Source organism: Mirounga leonina, unplaced genomic scaffold, assembly GCF_011800145.1.
Source record: "Mirounga leonina isolate KUSES-001 unplaced genomic scaffold, KU_Mleo_1.0 Mir_165, whole genome shotgun sequence".
Lineage (NCBI taxonomy): Eukaryota > Metazoa > Chordata > Mammalia > Carnivora > Phocidae > Mirounga > Mirounga leonina.
This window is the reverse complement of record NW_023270415.1, coordinates 49349783-49367678: the sequence shown is the minus strand read 5'-3', so window position 1 is coordinate 49367678 and position 17896 is coordinate 49349783. Positions and strand designations below refer to the sequence as shown.

The 17896-nt window shown below is 34.8% G+C and overlaps 1 protein-coding gene across 34 annotated transcripts in view; it reads right to left on the bottom strand.

The window, feature by feature from the left end:
• RIMS2 (regulating synaptic membrane exocytosis 2) overlaps positions 1 to 17896 on the bottom strand; it is a 580329-nt gene that overhangs the window by 354775 nt on the left and 207658 nt on the right. For 15 of the 34 annotated variants that reach the window (XM_035011701.1, XM_035011717.1, XM_035011721.1 and 12 more), the window contains exon 1: positions 11907 to 12028. The exons of the other annotated variants lie outside the window; for them this stretch is intronic. In XM_035011701.1, coding sequence (XP_034867592.1) covers positions 11907 to 12028 — 122 coding nt within the window. Of the gene's footprint in view, positions 1 to 11906; positions 12029 to 17896 lie in introns of those variants that run through there. 34 annotated transcript variants of the gene reach the window in all.

Sequence of the window (17896 nt, the reverse complement as noted above, 5' to 3'; positions counted from 1 at the left end):
TTGCCAGCCTTAGAGCCTGGTTGCCCATGCCCAGTCAAGGAGCTGAATCATAGCCCCACCCACTGTGGAGTGTCTTCTGGCCCCATCTGACCAAGGGCTGGTGACAACTCCTGGAAGCTGTGCTGCCCCAGCAGCACTTGAGCCAAGAGGCAGGCAGCAGAGCTGATCACCCTCAGAGCAAAGCCAGTATCACCTGTGTAGTGTTCCCATGCTAGGCACAGGTAGGGCGATTAATTCATAGCCAAAGCAGAGGGTAGCTCCTGGCCCCTCCCCACTGGAGAGCCTATTTGGGAAACCGAAAGTGGCCTGGAACAGCACCTCCCACCCACACAGGCAAGCTGCAACGTAGCTCTACCTGCTGTAGAAAATATCTTTCAGCCCCATCTTACCAGGAGGGCTGAGGACAAGTCCTGGAAGTTATGTGACCCAGTAGCACTCAATCCAAGAGGTAGGCAGGCAGAGTCAATAGTTTACAGAGCAAAGCCAGTGGCCCTGTTTGCTCAGGGAATGAGGGGTGCAGGTCGGCTTGAGTTAAGACAATAAACTAAGAGCTTTACCAGCTTTAGAGCTGCCTCTCCCACTGTGCCCAGGCATGGAATCTAATTTGTAGCGCCGCTCATCACTGTACAGCCTTCAGCCTGTCCAATCAGGGAACCTAACCAGAGCACACAGGAAACTGCACAGCCCATTCAACACCCCTACGTAGATTGGCACAGGAACAAAGAGCAGAGCCTGGGGATTCCCCTGTCTGCAGAGCAAAACCAGTGGCCTTACCTGACCAGAGGATTCAGTGCATACTCTGGGCTGATTTGGGTCCCCAAACAACTAGCTACCACAGGTCCTGGGTCCTGCCAGGACAAGGAAGCTAATTAATAGCTGCATCTTGGGGCACCTGGCTAGCTCAGTCCATAGAACATGTGCGACTCTTGATCTAGGGGTCATGAGTTTGAGTGCCACATTGGGTTTAGAGATTATTTTCTTTAAATATTAAATAGCCCCATGTGGTACTGAATGAGGCACCCACTCCTGACCATCTAGGAATCCTGACCAGAGAATTCAGGCAACCATGGAGCCCATCCTACAGCCTCACTTGGGTAGGGAACCAAGCCAGCAGTCCTATCTAACTGTTCTTAGCCAGCAGCACACACAACCCCATCCCAGTCCTCACAACTCAAACAGCTGCCTCAACCAAAAACAGGCCATAATATCAGGCACCACCTGCCCAAGGACAGTAGACAGACCCAGACCCAAAACCCAAACTCAGCTGACTGGTGAAGAACTGTCTCTGCCAAAGCAACCCTGTAAACTTTGGAAGAGAAGCCCAACTACTCAAATGTGCAGGTGCCAACATAAGGAATCAAGGATCATGAAAAATCAGGTAAATATGACACCACTAGAGGAAAGTAACAAGTTCCAGTAACAAACCCTTATGAAATAAACATCTATAAACTATCAAAGAAGTCCAAATAATCCTCTTAAAAAAGTTTAGTGAACTACAAGAAAACACAGACAACTAAAAAAAGGAAAACAATGCATGAACAAAAAGAGAAGTTTAACAAGGAAATAGGAATGATAAAAAAAGAAAGAAAGAAAACCAAAGAGAAATACCAGAGCTGAAAAATGCAATAACTGAACTGAAGAATTCAATAGAGAATTTAAAAAGTAGACTCAATCATGCAAAAGAAAGAGTCAGTGACCAGGAAGATAGGACATTGGCAATTAGTCAGAGGAGCAAAAAGAAAAAAGGAATGAAAAAGAATGAAGAAAATCTGTGTGGATTATAGGACACAATGAAAAGAAGCAATATTCACATTGTGGGAATTCCAGAAGGAGAACAGAAAGGGATAGGGACAGAAAATATACTCAAAGCAATAATGGCTGAGAACTTCCCAAACCTGAGGAGAGAAATGGACGTCTAGATCCATGAGGCCAAAGGACACCAGATAGGCTGAACCTGAATAGGACTATATCAAGACATAATATAATTAAATTGTCAAAAATCAAAGACAAAAAATTTTAAGAACAGCAAGAAAAAAAAAGGGAGAGAAGTTACATATAAGGGAATCCCCATAAGACTACCAATGGATTTCTCAACAGAAACTATTCAGGCCCAGAAAGAATGGGATGACATATTCAAAATATTAAAAGAAAATAACTGTCTACCAAGAATTCTACACACAGTGAAGCTGTCTTTCAAAAATGCAAGAGGGACAAAGACTTTCCCAAACAAATAAAGGTTGGGAGAGTTCATTACCACCAGACCTGCCCTACAAGAAATGCTAACCATATATCCAATAAGAGGTCAACTTCCAAAATATATATAAAGAACTCATACAACTCAATAGCAAAAAGGAAAAACCCAGTTAAAAAAATGGGCAAAGGTTCTGAGTGGACATTTTTTCAAAAAAAAAACCACTTAAGGCCAACAAGTATATGAAAAGATGTTCAACATCACTAGTCATTAGGGAAATGCAAATTAAAACCACAATAGAATATCACCTAATGCCAGTTACAATGACTATCATCAAAAAGACAAGAGATAACAAATGCTGGCATGGATGTGGAGAAAAGGGAACCCGTGTACACTGTTGGTGGGAATGTAAATTGGTGCAGTCACTATGGAAAATAGTACAGAGGATCGTCAAAACATAAAAATAAAACTACCTCGTGATCCAGCAATTCCACGTCTGGGAATATATCCAAAGGAAATGAAAGCACCAACAAAAAGACTTCTGCACCCCATGTTCATAGCAGCATTATTTATAATAGCCAAGACATGGAAACAACCTAAGTGTGATATATAGCATGGTGACTATAGTTAACAATACTGTATTATATATTTCAAAGTTGCTAAGAGACTAAATAAAAAAAAAGTTCTCGCCACAAGATAAAAAAAAGTGTAACTCTGTGTGGTGATGGATGGTAACTAAACTTATTTTAGCAGTCATTTTGCAATATATACATACATCAAACCATTATGTTGTATATCTACAACTAATAAAAGGTTATATGTCAGTTATGTCTCAATTTAAAAATAATTACTTTAAGAATGAAAAATGAAAACAGAACCATGAGCCAAGGAATGTAAGAGACCTATAGATGCTGACAGCAGCCCCCAGCTGACAGCCAGCAAGGAAAAAGGGACCTCAGTCCACAACTACAAAGAACTGGGTTCTGCCAACAATCTTAGTACACTTGGATGTAGATTCTTCCCATGACCTTCCAGATAAGAGCCCATCTAGCTGACACTGTGATCCAGCTTTGTGAAACCCTGAGCAGAGAACTCAGATGACTCTGCCTAGAATTCTGACCTACAGAACTGCAAGATAAAACTGGGTATTATTTTAACCCACTAAGCTTGTGGTGATAGAAAACTAATACATGATACACTCACATTAAGTGTTTTATACAGTAATAAATCATTTTTTTAAGTAGTCTCCATGACCAGTGTGGAGCCCAACTCGAGTTGAACTTGAACTCAGGACTCTGAAATCAAGACCTGAGCTGAGATCAAGAGTCGGGTGCTCAACCAACTGAGGGACCCAGGAGCCCCATGAATCTTTTTGACATAAGCCAACATAAACAAAAGTAACTTTAAAAAGACAATTAAAAGATTAATGCTCATGCATGGGGCGCCTGGCTGGCTCAGTTGGTAGAGCATGCAACTCTTGATCTCAGAGTCATGAGTTTGAGCCCTATTTTGGGTGCAGAGATTGCTTAAAAAAACAATAAAATAAAATTTAAAAAGATGAGTGCTCATGCAGGTGAAGAACTCCACATAATCTTTGGACTGTATCTAATTGTGGTACCACTTTTCATTGAAACTGCTCATCTATATATTTGTTGCAACACCAATGGTAAACGCTATAATGAACATTTCTTCAGCTCTGTGGGCTTCATGGGAAACATGGTAATATTCTTTGAAGCACATATTGCTCTTAAGTGTATTTTCATCACCAGGTTTATATTTTGTGCATATAGTTTTATAACAAGCTGTTCAGTTTCTGGAGAAAAGGTAGTGTATCCTATTTTATGTACACAGAATTTTGTTTCCAAATTAAAATATAACTTCACAGGACCCAAAGAAGTAATGTTCAAAATTCATTGCAAAAAATGCATGTGGCATTGGAAAACTTTATTAATTTAAAAGACGGGCCATTATTACAAGTGATTATCATCAAATTTTCAGCACACACATTTTATGACTTATACTGTGATCGACACCAGTTAAAGAACTGGTGACTACTCTCACAAAGTGGGATTTCATCTTTAGTCTACTCATTCCCATCAAAAACATCATCAAATTTCCTTTAAAAAAGCCACATGGAAATTATTTTGAAATGGATGCCCACCTAACTAAGAGATGAAGAATAAATATGATGCCTTTTGTTTCTTCATTGTATCCGAACAAACATTTTATTTTACTGATAGATCAGAAATATCAAACTTCTGTTTTCTGTGAAGAAAGCCTGTGCACATGTTGCTCGTATTTTACCATTAGCAAAAGTCATTAAAATATGGATGAAATAGAATAGCAAAAAAAAAAGGTAATTAAAAGTTATGTATTCTCTATATATTCTGATGACACAATATTAATTTAATTAGAACATGAGGTTCCCAAAGTAGCCACTGGACAACTGGCTATCCAATGATTTGGAAAAATATAACATATTATAAACAATGAAGCTACGATTACAAAAGAAACTACAAATATATTTTCTGCCAGCATACTGTTTAATAAATATAATTTAAAATGTTATAGAATTGATTCTTCTTTGGATAATGGCCAAGGAACTCCCATCAAACTAACCCTCCCAAAGATAATAAGTTCTGGACAAAACATGAACAAATAACTATTCGAAGGTCCTAGAAAGTAACAAAAAGAAGATAGATACTGGGGTGTAACTGACATTTTAAGAAAGGAATAACTTAGATATGCTTCCCATTTTTATGACTTAACTAAATCCATTCAGTGCTTGCAGGCTAAATCTATGTTAGAAAATTCAGAATCTTACTAACTTGAAAAACCAGAGGAAAGAGTTTGAGCAAATACAGAAGGTGGAAAGTGAGGGGGAAATGACAAAAAGAAAGCTACAGGAAGGAAAAAGAAATTTCTGTGAATAATAAGCACTGCCAAATCTCATGCATGCACAGAAAGACTTCAAGCAGCTCAGCTAAAATTAAAATAATTAAACTAAAATTTCAGCTGCTATACCTCAAGGGAAACAAAGTCTGTAGCTCAAGTTCAACCAAGTTAAATTCCTGCTTTAAAAATAATCAGCACTCTTCAAAACAGATTTCACAGTCTCTATACAGTATTGTTAAACATGTCCAAGATAAAATTTAAGATTACTCAATATATTAAGAAATAGGAAAACATGACCCATACTCAAGAGAAAAAAGAATCAGTGGAGACTGATCAAGAGAAAACTTAGCAGAAAAGAATATCAAAGCTAGAGTATGGTAACTATGTTAAAGAAAGTGAATGTAATATGCTCATAATAAGTTAAAAGACAGGAAATCTCAACAGAGAAATAACCATAAATAAATAACCTTCTAGGAGCTACATAAGAGGATAGTTTCATGACTTAGGGATTGGCAAAGCATTTTTGGACAGCACACAGAAAACAAAAACCCTAAGAGAAAAAAGTAATAAATTATAAATATAATAAATTATATTTCATCAAAATTTAAATAAATTATATTTCATCAAAATTTTAACTCATCTAAAGGCATTATTAAGAAAACAAGCAAAAAAAAATGAACAGACAAACCACAGACTGGGAGAAAATATTCATGGAACACATATCTGACAAATGACTGATATCCAGGTAGATTACAAAAAACTTCTACAACTCATTAAGAAAAACAAAACCTAATTTTTAAAAAAATTGAACAGACTTCACAAAGGAAGATATACAACTCGCCAATGAACATATGAAAAAGTGCTTGACATTGTTAGTTATGAGGCAAATACAAAATCGTGTCATAAGGAAATGCTATTATACACTCATTGGAATGACAAAAATTAAAAAGACACATCATCAAAGGTTGGACACTGTGTGGAATCACCAAAACTCTCAAATATATTTGGTAGGAATTTAAAATGAACAACCCCTTTTTAAAATGGTCAGCATTCTAAAACTAAACATACATTATCTACCCTGTGACCCAAGAACTCCTCTTCTAGGTATTCATGTAAGAGAAATAAAAATATATGACCACAAAAAAGACTTAATTGAGGGTAAGTATATTCATAAAATGGAACACTACTCAGCAATCAAAAGGGAAAAAACTACTCAGGCATGCAACAACGTGGATAAATATTTTTAAGCTATGCTGATTAAAAGTCTTTTATAAAATAATACATTCTATGACTTCAATTATATGAAGTTCTAGAATAGACATAGCTAATCTATACTGAGGGAGAAAAAAACAGAACAAGCTGGGGGAAGCCGGTATGGACTAGAAAGGAGCATGCAGGATATGATAAGTGTTGGAATTCAGAGGTTAATAAATATATAATCCTCTTAACTCAAGAACTCACAATGCAGTGATTTTACCAATATCACACAGCCAGTAAGTAGCAGACCTGAGATATGAACATGAGTTCCATGTTCAACACTACACAGCATAAAGCTAACACAATATTGATAGAAAAATCAGGCACAGATCAATTCTTGACTAAACACGGCAGCTCTCCTTGCCATTTTCCATTACCTCTATCTCTGACACTTCAAAGGTCACACCGTGAGATGGAAAGTTTAAAGGAATTGAAATGACAAGTCCTGAGTTTGATTTTAAGTAAGCAGCTGAAAATTGTTTCTAGAACCTAATGTCCCACTTTCTAAATCAGAGCTGCTCCACTTTTACCTGCTTTACCTACTGAGGTACATTCTGAAGGAAGTATTCTCTGGCAAAAACAAAAAACAAACAAAAAGCATAGTTTGAAAAACATTAAGCAAAAGAAAGCCATCTTCAATGGCTTTTCCCACTTTGCCCAAATAGAAGTGTTCACACACATTTCTGAGATATTTAAAACTTCTCAAATTCAGAAGCTTAACTCAAATTATGGATCAGTTCTGGGAATTCTTTTGTCATACACATGAATCTCTGTATGTAACTGATAAGTGAATATGAACATGAGAGCTCATAGCACGTATGAAATGAATTCATTTTACTAATTGGTGAATAGTGCCAACATTAAACAGAAAATTTACCGATAATTATCTTGAGTTTTCTAAGATCCTTCATGAGCTCATAAAACTTGGTAACAAATAAGCACAGTTAACATTTACCTGTCAGTCATCAACAAAAATAGTAGCTTTATAAAAATGTTCCCAAAAAGAAAATATTTAAAAACTGTGTATCACTGTCAGAGTAAGTATCTGTACTAATAATTGTGGTCTATAGCTAAGGTCCACAGTAAATATTCTAGTAAAAATACATATGATACACATTCATGAATCACAGGTCATTTTGATTAGGAATAAATATAAAGAGATAATTGTTAAGATTAGCTTTTATAACTATAATATATAATTATTAGTTTTATAATACTTAGTATATATATTTAACAAGGTTAAATAAATATGTGAATCTGTGTGTGTACACATGTGCACATGTGTATCAGACTACTGGGTGCTTTACACTTCAGAATAAAGACAGTTCATAAAAAAATGTTCCTATAATAGAAAATCAATTGTGCTATGATCATACCAACTCCAAACAATGCATACTGTGCAGACTGCAGTCTCAGAGCTATGAAAAGTAAGCATGCTGTTCTTTTAATGTCAAAGTAGTCATTAATGTGCCATGATGAATAACAGGAGTTTATGCCAAAAATCCTGAACACAAATTGAAGGCTTCATTATAAACCAAAGCAAGAGTAAATGCTATGTAGGGAACTAAATACTTCTCACCAAAAATACTACGAGACTAAATAATTAAACATTTATTTTGCAAGATTGAATTTTATTTAAATAATATTAATGTTCTAGATCTGTGAAAATTTGTCAGTGGAAAAGAGTCCATTTGCCCTAGGTAATTTCAAGCCTTACATTTCATTTTTATAGAGTGGCCCTGTAATTTATCATCAAATAGCAACGCTTTTGAGAAGTACTAACAATAATTAGTGGAGGATGGCAGGCATAAGATGGGGCTACTCCAGGCAAACCAGGTCATATGGTTACCTTACTAGGAACTGAAAACACCAAAAAATCCAAATATCCTTTGGTCTGTTAAGTTCTTTGTAATCTTACTTTGAAATATGGAAGTCTGCCTATCTCATTAGATGTATATGGAAGGGAGAGAAAGATTGTCTTTAATGTCTATTCTGAATAAATTCCAGTCTTATTATGCCCCTGTGTGGCCAGCCGGCACAGCAATTCACTACCACCCATTTAGTTACAAAGAAAAAAATCACATCTGGAAAAAAAAACAGAGATTTCTTCACCATACAAGAGAGATTACTAAAAATCAGTAAATGGAAAAACTTGAAAGATATTAAGTACATTTTTCCACAAGTTTTATCACAAAAGATAGTCATCATTATCATGTATTTGAATACTGCTCAAAGCAATTGATTACTCAATGCAGTGAGCTCTGTTAAAAACCTATGTTCTAGCATCCCAATATTTACGTTTGCTTCCAAAGACAAGATCACATAATGAATTTAGTACTTAATGATTTTTTTATTGGCAACAAAAGCAATTATCTTTGTATCTGATTAAATATTTCATTTGGAAAATGAGTTTACAGTAAGAAAACTTGATAACAAGAATTTAAATTAAAGTGGCATTTCATCAAAACCTATCAAGTGGATTTATGTAGGATGCAGATACTGATTTTTTTTTCTTGCTTTACCTTCAATTGTTTCATTTTAGTTGTAAAAGCACAGAGGATATCTTGCCACCTCCTTTATGCACTGAAATGGTACTCAAGAACCACAATGATAAGAGAATAAGCTAAGAACTTTCAGTATGAAACATAAGGGTCATTCTATATGGCTTCCAACAACAAGTCTAAAATATTCTAATGATTTTCACTCATAAATAAATTTCAATTATTCATTTGATAATAAAATACTTTAACAATCTATATTCATAAACAGTTTTAGTAATTTACTGTCCATAAAATATCCCTGGTGTATTTAAAATCTTGGCTCTTTGACAAGTTGACCTGCCAATGTTTTTGGAGTAACTATTATGGGAGATTTTCATCTTTTAACCTTTTATTGCTTATATGTCATAGTAGTAAACTGCCCTACCATCTGAAACCTGATGAAAGTTGAGTTGCAGATTTCAGGATATGATTAGTTACCTAGGAAAAGTCTAAAGAATATTACTTGAAAGGGTCCCCTCAATGATATGTCATCTACAATTGATGTATAGTACTATTCTAGCAATTTCTCCTTGAAAGCAATTCAGAAAAAAATATAATCTAATTGGCCATATCTATGATGTTATTTTTCTATCAGCTTAAAGATCATACTTTATGTCACAACACAAATACCAAATATTTCATTTGAACTAGTCCAAACAATTAAATCATTACTAAACATGTTATAACAACCAAAACTGCTCTTTCCATAGAGATAGTTACATAATTGATGCCTCAAATCGCAAGACCGTTAATGTCCAGTCTACAAGGTTGAAAGGCTCATTTATTTAGGAAGATTTTTAAAGTTGTAAGATCACATCTTCTGATGACATACTAGGGTCATTATTTTTCCATGACTTTTCCTTCAGGAATGATTTTTTAGTCTACATCTTACTTTCTAATTCAATGCTAACTGAAATGTTGATGTCAAGGCATTTGTATTTTTTTAAAGAATCAAAGCAGGGAAAGAGTTCTAAAGGACCACTTATATCTCATCTGAACACAAAGTAACCAAAACGTTAAAATATGTGGAGACACTGAGAGTTATATAAACTTATTTTCACTCTTCATACTTCTAAAATAACTATTTGTATAACTGGTTTTGACTGATTTTAAAAGGAATTCGAGTAGGTGATTATTTATGAAAATCAATAGATCTGCATGTGAAAAAAATGTCATATGTTTTTTGAAGACTAAGAAGTTGAGAACACAGAAAGCAGGTATATTTTTTCCCCTAAACCAGAATAAATTTTTTATTGATTAAGTGGTAGTTTCAGATAATCTTAGATAAAAAAATCAAAGCAAGTTAAATAAGACTGGTCTTATAGAAGCATCAGAAACGTCACATTTTAATATTTAATTGCAAAAACATAAAATGCTAGATTTTTAATAATGAGAGCAATGCAATTATAAGCATGCCAATAATAAAAGAAACTTGAAGCTAAAACAAAAGCATAGTGATAGGAATCCACAATCCCGTCAAAATATGGATATTCTCACATTTTAAAACTAACATTTCTTTTAAAACTAATTCCATGCCATACTGTTCACAGCACAATTTCTAATGTGAAAATACACCCAGACTTGATATTAATATTTTTAAACACATAAATTCTTGGCATTAAGAAAAGATAGGAATCAAGCAAAGAGAAGATTTATAAAGGATGAGTACAAATCCTAAAACTCTGGTAGCTCCGGTCATGGAAATTTTAAGAAACCCATACTGCCTCCTCTATTTAAATATAACATGCAACACAGATTATTTCTACCATAAATTACAGACACTCAAGACTCAAGTGATATATTACTAAATTAAAAGCCCTAATATCTACATCACATCATAGCATTTCATACACTGTTATATACTTTATCTAAAAACTAAACATAAAATAAAATTAGTCAATTGAATAGAACTGTACTGAGGAAAGAAGTGAAATTTTATTTAAAAAAAAACAAAAAAAACAGATATGTTATTCCATTTTCAGTGAAAAGATCATAGATATGTTTATCATCAGTAAACATTTTAAATGCCAACAAATTTTAAAAGCCTCCTTTTCATTTGCTAAATTAAGACACATACTGTGTAATAGGTTTTTTTAAATCTCTAAATAGGCTGCCTCACATTGTTCAGAAGAGACCAGCAGAACCATTCAATATTCTATGCACTATTAGTTCTCCCTCAATTTCCAGAAGGTTTAGTGCATTATTATCATGTTCACAGAATTTCTTCCTTAGGCTTTCTCCACGTATATTTAGTTAAAATGGGATCTTTTCTATAGGAGGTATATAACATTAGAAATTTTCACAACACAAACAACTGGGTAATAAAACTGCATTTTAAAAGCCTTCTTTAATAGACTGTCTCTTTTAGTGTAAGCCAGAGAAACCGTCTAAAACATATGTTCCTAATTTAACAATCTTCACCACACACACACACACACACACAAAATGATGAGGTTGAAGAAACAATAGGAATTTATAACAAAGCATCTTTTCAAACTAGCCGACCAAATACAAAGCATTATTAGCGGTCTGATGATATAGCTTGTTTAAAAGTGATTATTGATCTACCCTGCATAGAGAAATGTCTCAGACCCAGGAAACATCTTCCGCATGTTTTACAAAGAGATGCATGACTGCTAATTCACATTTTCCAACAAATCACATATGATTATATATCCCCATCCTATATATGCATTGTAATCACTGCCATGATCACAAAGGAAAAAAAAATCTATCAGGCATTTTAAGTTAAGCATCTTATTTATTAGAAAATGAAATCATGAAACAGCCTGTATTACGTTTCAGAGGTCAAACTAGTTAAATTTAAGATGCTTTAGTGCCTTGAAGTAAGCTTATTTTCCTTCTTAAAATCAATTAAGAAGAATACTATATAAAATTTTATATGTATGGTAAAAAAAGCCTTATAATACTAATATTTCAATACAGAAAAATTTGTATAGACATACAAGATTATTACTCTGAAAATATCAATGCCAAAAGAAATACAGTTTAGCTTTACTCACCTTGCATTGTTCAACGTTTGTCCAAAAAGCTCATTTTGTAAAATATTTGGTGGGGATGAGAAAACCCCATGAAAATGAGATAAAACAGAATTGCAGACCTGGCGCAATGTCTCAAATTGCATTTTCTTTCTTTTTTTTTTTTTCCTTCTCTTATTTTTCCTTACCACCTGTCTTTAAAGTCATCTATTTACAGACACCATCAAATAAAAACATGCCAATCAAGTTCCATATTTCTCCTGAGCTCTGTAGAAACTGTGTTTAAATGAGCAGAGGTTGATAGCTAATTGTACAGTCATTATTCTTCTAATTCAGTCGTGGAAGATTCGGTACCCGTACAGCTTCGGCTTTCTCCTGACTGTAGCAAGAATTCTAAACAGCAGTAAGCTTTTTGGGCATTCCCAGCTGAAGTGTGAAGCTGAGCTGCTTTCATGTACTCTACTCATATTTCTCTAAGCCTATTAAAAACACGCAATGAATAGATGCTGTCGTCAGGAGTTCCAGCACATCTGGCTGCCAGCAATGAAATCTCAGAAGTAATAAAAATGGGGACAAGGTATCTTCTGAATGTTGCTACTGGGTAAGAGGAAGAGAAATGATGCACTTCCCAAGCCTTTCTTCTTTCCCTGAAAAACGAGTAACTCCAGCCACGGAGTATGTAGGTCTCTTCACTGTGAAGGCCGCTGCAAAGGACAGAACACTCTAAAAATAAGTGGTATATCCTTCTTTTGATATCATGAAGCTATAAAAATATGACAGACAATAGGGCGCTTTTTTTTTTTAAGATTTTATTTATTTTTTAGAGAGTGAGCGAGAGAGAAACAGCATGAGAGGGGAGAGGGTCAGAGGGAGAAGCAGGCTCCCCGCCCAGCCGGGAGCCTGATGCGGGACTCGATCCCAGGACCCCGGGATCATGACCTGAGCTGAAGGCAGACGCTTAACCATCTGAGCCACCCAGACGCCCCAGACAATAGGGCTTTTACTGACTGCATTTATAATGCTGTGCTTCCAAAGAGACTTTTGGAAAACTTACTTGTCTTAATTTCTTAATTTTAAAATGTCCTCATTTATCCTTAAAGAGAAGTGAATCATGTTCAGTCCAGTCCCTTTCTAAGCGCCATACATAGTGACTACGTGATTATTTGTGCGAAGAAATTTGTGCATAGAAAAAAAATGATCCTCTATCAATTAAAATTCACTTAAGCAGCACACATTAAATATGAACTTCTCCACAAATTTAAAAAAAAAAAAAAAAACACCCAACTAAGCCCAGAGAGACTTTATAAATTATTATTAACTTATTTCAACAAATGGTGGTCATAGCACTTTTCAGAAAGGAATATTTCCTGAAGGCTCCAATTCTCTTAGAGTGCCTCAGAGCACCATCCATTCGCAAAAGAACAATTCTGGTTTAGATAAAATCTTGCCTATTCTATAGCCAGGTGCGTCCATCTTTCTACAAAAGAGGCTCTAAAAGTAGTGTATAAACCAAATTTTAAAAATCAACTCCCTTATAGAGACAATTAATATATTTATAAATCTTTAACTGCTCCTAAACCATGACATTTCTATAACAGATATATCCCTTTTAGCCCTTTTTTCACCTCAACTTTTAGCCTTAGCCCCTTCTATCCCCTTCCACATACGTACCACAATCAATAAATAAGCACTTAAATACACTAAGAAGTTTTTTTAAAAACCTGTGAATTCTTTGTTGACATGAATAAACCCCATGTCACAAAAGAGCAAAACAAAATAAACATGCAACAATAAATATTTTTTAATGACACAAAATAAACATGCAATAATGCACATTCTTAAATAACTCATTTCTTTTAGAAACTAAGATGTTCAATTATGGGTTTGTCCTCAACTAAGGGTGCTTATTATTTATTACTTTGTATTTTTATGGGTGCATATTAATCTATTTATGAAACAATAATCATAAAGTATTTTTTGTTTATAAAGTACTTCTATATTTATTTTTTAATTTTTTAAAGATCACTTATTTATTTATTTGAGAGAGAGAGCACAAGTGAGAACAGGAGCAAGGGGGATAGTCAGAGGGAGAGGGAGAAGCAGACCCCCACCGAGCAGGGAGCCCGACGTGGGGCTCGATCCCAAGACCCTGTGATCATGACCTGAGCTGAAGGAAGACGCTTAACCGACTGAGCCACCCAGGTGTCCCGGGAATTCTAAATCTATTTTTTTTAATATCCAGAAAATGTGAGCAGGTTGTAATTCTACTATTGTTTTATAGATGAAAAGAAAGTGAGGCTTTAAAGGATTAGAGATCACACAGCTTATAAAAATAGAGTATTTGAATGAAGGTCTTTGCTTTGGACCCCATGTCACATGCTCCTTCCTTATCATTCCATCTTCTATGCATGTACACGTATGGGCACAAGCACACACGTCTGCACACACCCACACACACACACCTATTTGTGACCAGGTCAGTCTCTAGACATGAATAGGAAAACTACCTGCCAGTGACCGAATCAGGAATATTTCAGTTCAAGCAAACATCTCAATTATTTTAACTCACAAGTAACTTTGAATAGGTTTCTTTCCTTTAACTCAAACAGAAGCAACCTGATGTACTTCAAATTTTTAAACCTCTGATCATGTTGATTTTTTACATCTGTAAAAGGTCAATTTCTGTAAGTGAAAACCTATAGTTTTAAAATTCTTAATTTCCAAGCTTATACTATCTGTGATGAATATGTAATTTCCAAGCTTATACTATCTGTAATGCATATACATATGCATGTATATATTTCCCCCTTGTGGGTAGATTCAATTTTTATAAATAATCAAAAGCCCTTTTGAAGCAAGTCTGTTAGATAAGAAGGTGATTACATTGCAAAACACTTTGTTGCTTAAAAAAAAAAAGTTTCTTTTGTTTCAAAATTGGATCTGAAGGAAAGGTCATAGGAAGAGTTTCAAAAAATGGTCTCAGCAACGGAAGAAGCATCACTGGAAGGAACCGTAACATGACTTCTTTGAAAGACTAAAGAATATAGCAACTACCTTCCTCAGAGCCTTCTTTTTCGGCTCTTGCCATACAACACACACTAATGCTCAGCTTTCTCTTAATTCCCTCAACATTCCAGAAGTTATTTCTTTTCTTTTTTTTTTTTTTAAAGATTTTATTTATCCATTTGAGACAGAGAGAATGAGAGAGAGAGAGCAAATGAGAGGGGGGAGGGTCAGAGGGAGAAGCAGACTCCCTGCCGAGCAGGGAGCCCGATGCGGGACTCGATCCCGGGACTCCAGGATCATGACCTGAGCCGAAGGCAGTCGCTTAACCAACTGAGCCACCCAGGCGCCCCAGAAGTTATTTCTTTCACTTCCCCAGCCCTTACCAGCCTTTCACCTGCCCCCATTCACCCTTAAGGACTCAACTGTCACTTTCTCAAGAAGACTTTCTCTGACCTGGATTAGGTCCCCTATCGCACTCTCGTCATACCCTGTGTTTGTTCTTCATGCATCTTCATAAAAGTGTCACTATATATTTACTTGAAAAAAAATGTTTAATTTCTTTCACCTTCAGTCCCATGAGGTTAAGGCTCACATTTTTTTTATTCCAGCATAGTGCCTAGTACAGAGTAAGTGCTCAATAAATATTTGTTGAATGAACAGTTGCCTATATTTTACTGAAAAGGTAATTAGCTTTTAGTCACATCCCATAAGTAGGATAGGAAACTGCTCATGGCTCAGTTTGGTTCTTTTTTTCTGTGTTTATTTTAGCTGACCACACCATATCATAAAGTTCATAAATACAAGAGCAACCAATATTTGCAATCAAAAACACTGTGTAATTTGTTGGAATATCCTGAATATTTTATGAATGTTTATAGCTAATATTTATTTTACATTTTCTATACACTGTAGACCACAAGTAACATAAATATTGGAGGCTTCTATGAGGACAGAAAGAACATGGCACTTGGAGCTTAATGGCCTGGTTTAAGTATTAACTCCAAACCTAACCAGCCATTATACCTCAGGACATTCGCTTTATATATATGGGCTATGGTTTCTTCAAGCTACGTCATTTACCTCACAGGGTTATTATTGTACTTCCACATGTAATGTATATAAATACATTTTATAAACTCTAAAGTACATACTAATTGGAAGTAACCTCACTATGAGCTACCTAAGGAATCAAATTATTGGAACCAAGATTCTAACAATTATGTTCAGGTATCTTTTATTTATCATATTTATTCATGCATTTCTTGGTGCATTTATTCACAAATTTCTTTGTGCAAGGCTCTATCCCTCTGTCTGTTAGATATTGACAGGATACAATGCTTACACTTACTTCTTTCTGGGAAAATTAGATAATTAACTCTATATTTACACTGAGTCCAGCAGAGAGGCATTAACTCTCACAAGTGATGTAGATGGTGCAAACTTGGCTGCACTATTAGAATCTTTTAGCACCTCACTGGTAATGAAAAGCTAATTAGAGTTCTCCCAGAAGAAGAGGTGTTAAGAAACTTCTAGCAGCAAAGGCAATTTTATTAAAGAAGATATCTAAAAGGCTAACCAACACCTGGAAGAGTATTATCTAAGTCATCAAAAGAATTTAAATGAAAATAATAACAATATAATGTATCATTAGCAAAATATGGGCCAGAGGGTCAGAGAATGGGCACACTCTCCTACTATATTTATTGGTAGAAGTGTACACAGGTAGAACCTTTCTGAGAAATATTTAGTAATATGTACCAAAAACTTTAAAAGTGTCCAAAATCTGAGAGAACACTAGAAGAATAAAACCAAAATGTTAAAATTGATTATATTTGAGCAAGAACATCACAGATTTTTTTCTTCATTATACTTCTTTATACATTATCCACAAGAAAAGCCCAAAGTTTAATCCACCTGCAAGTGGGCAATTTTACAATTACAATGAAATCATAACCATACATGTTAAGTACGATGTTGGCCCATGAACTTTTTCTTAGCAACGCTCAAGTAAGTCAAATACTAGATTATTAGTTTTCACATGATTAGCTATATCCATTAGCAAAGGTATTCTCTTCTTTATCAGTAAGTTCCTAAAATTCTGTAAGAACTCAAATTGTTTAATTAGCACTATGAAACATCCAAATGAGAGGAGGAAAAAAAAACAGCACTAACATGTTTACATCATCCTCAAAAATACTGGAAGTATAAGATCTTAAAAATTAAAATTACTTAAGAGTCTTGGTTTACAAATGCCTAATGGCCGTGGGCTAAATGTCTTAAGAAATTTAACACAAACTCAAAAATTAAATGAAAGAATAAAAATTGAGAACTTACTCTCTTCTAAATTAATAACAACACAAGCCTCTTACTTGATAAGGTTCAATCACTCATGACATATTTCAATTTTATAATTTTAAACATGTCTGGGCTTATTTTGAATTTTTAAGAGTACCAAAGTGTGTCTATTAAAATGCCCCATACATTCAAACATTTAAATATAGCTAATCAATTACTGAAATGATATGATATATAATATGTATAATCCATAACAAAAATCCCAGAAATACTTTCAAGGAATTTTTCATTTTCTTAAAATACACACCTGTAGCTCTAGCTATATAATTAAAACAACTGCACTGTCTCTTCTGTTGCATCAGTCTTGTCCCATTGACTATTTGAAGCATCTGACTGATAAAAATCTAAGGGTTATAGATAAGAAAGATGGTCCAGAGAACAAGTGTCTTCATATGTTTTGCAAATTAGTGTCATGCATCGTAAATATTTCCCTGAGGCAAGACCATAGAACCACTCACCCCAGGGATAATAAATAAGCAAATAAAAGGCAGATGATGAAATTTTGAACAAAAGTAGAAAGGAAAAGGCATTCAATAAAGGTAAATGGGCCTGTACTTCAACATAGTGTGGACAGTATATGGTATATCTAGGGATAAGGAGGAGGAAGAATGGCCCAGACTTAAATAAACACACTACAGATCTAGAGATTCCAG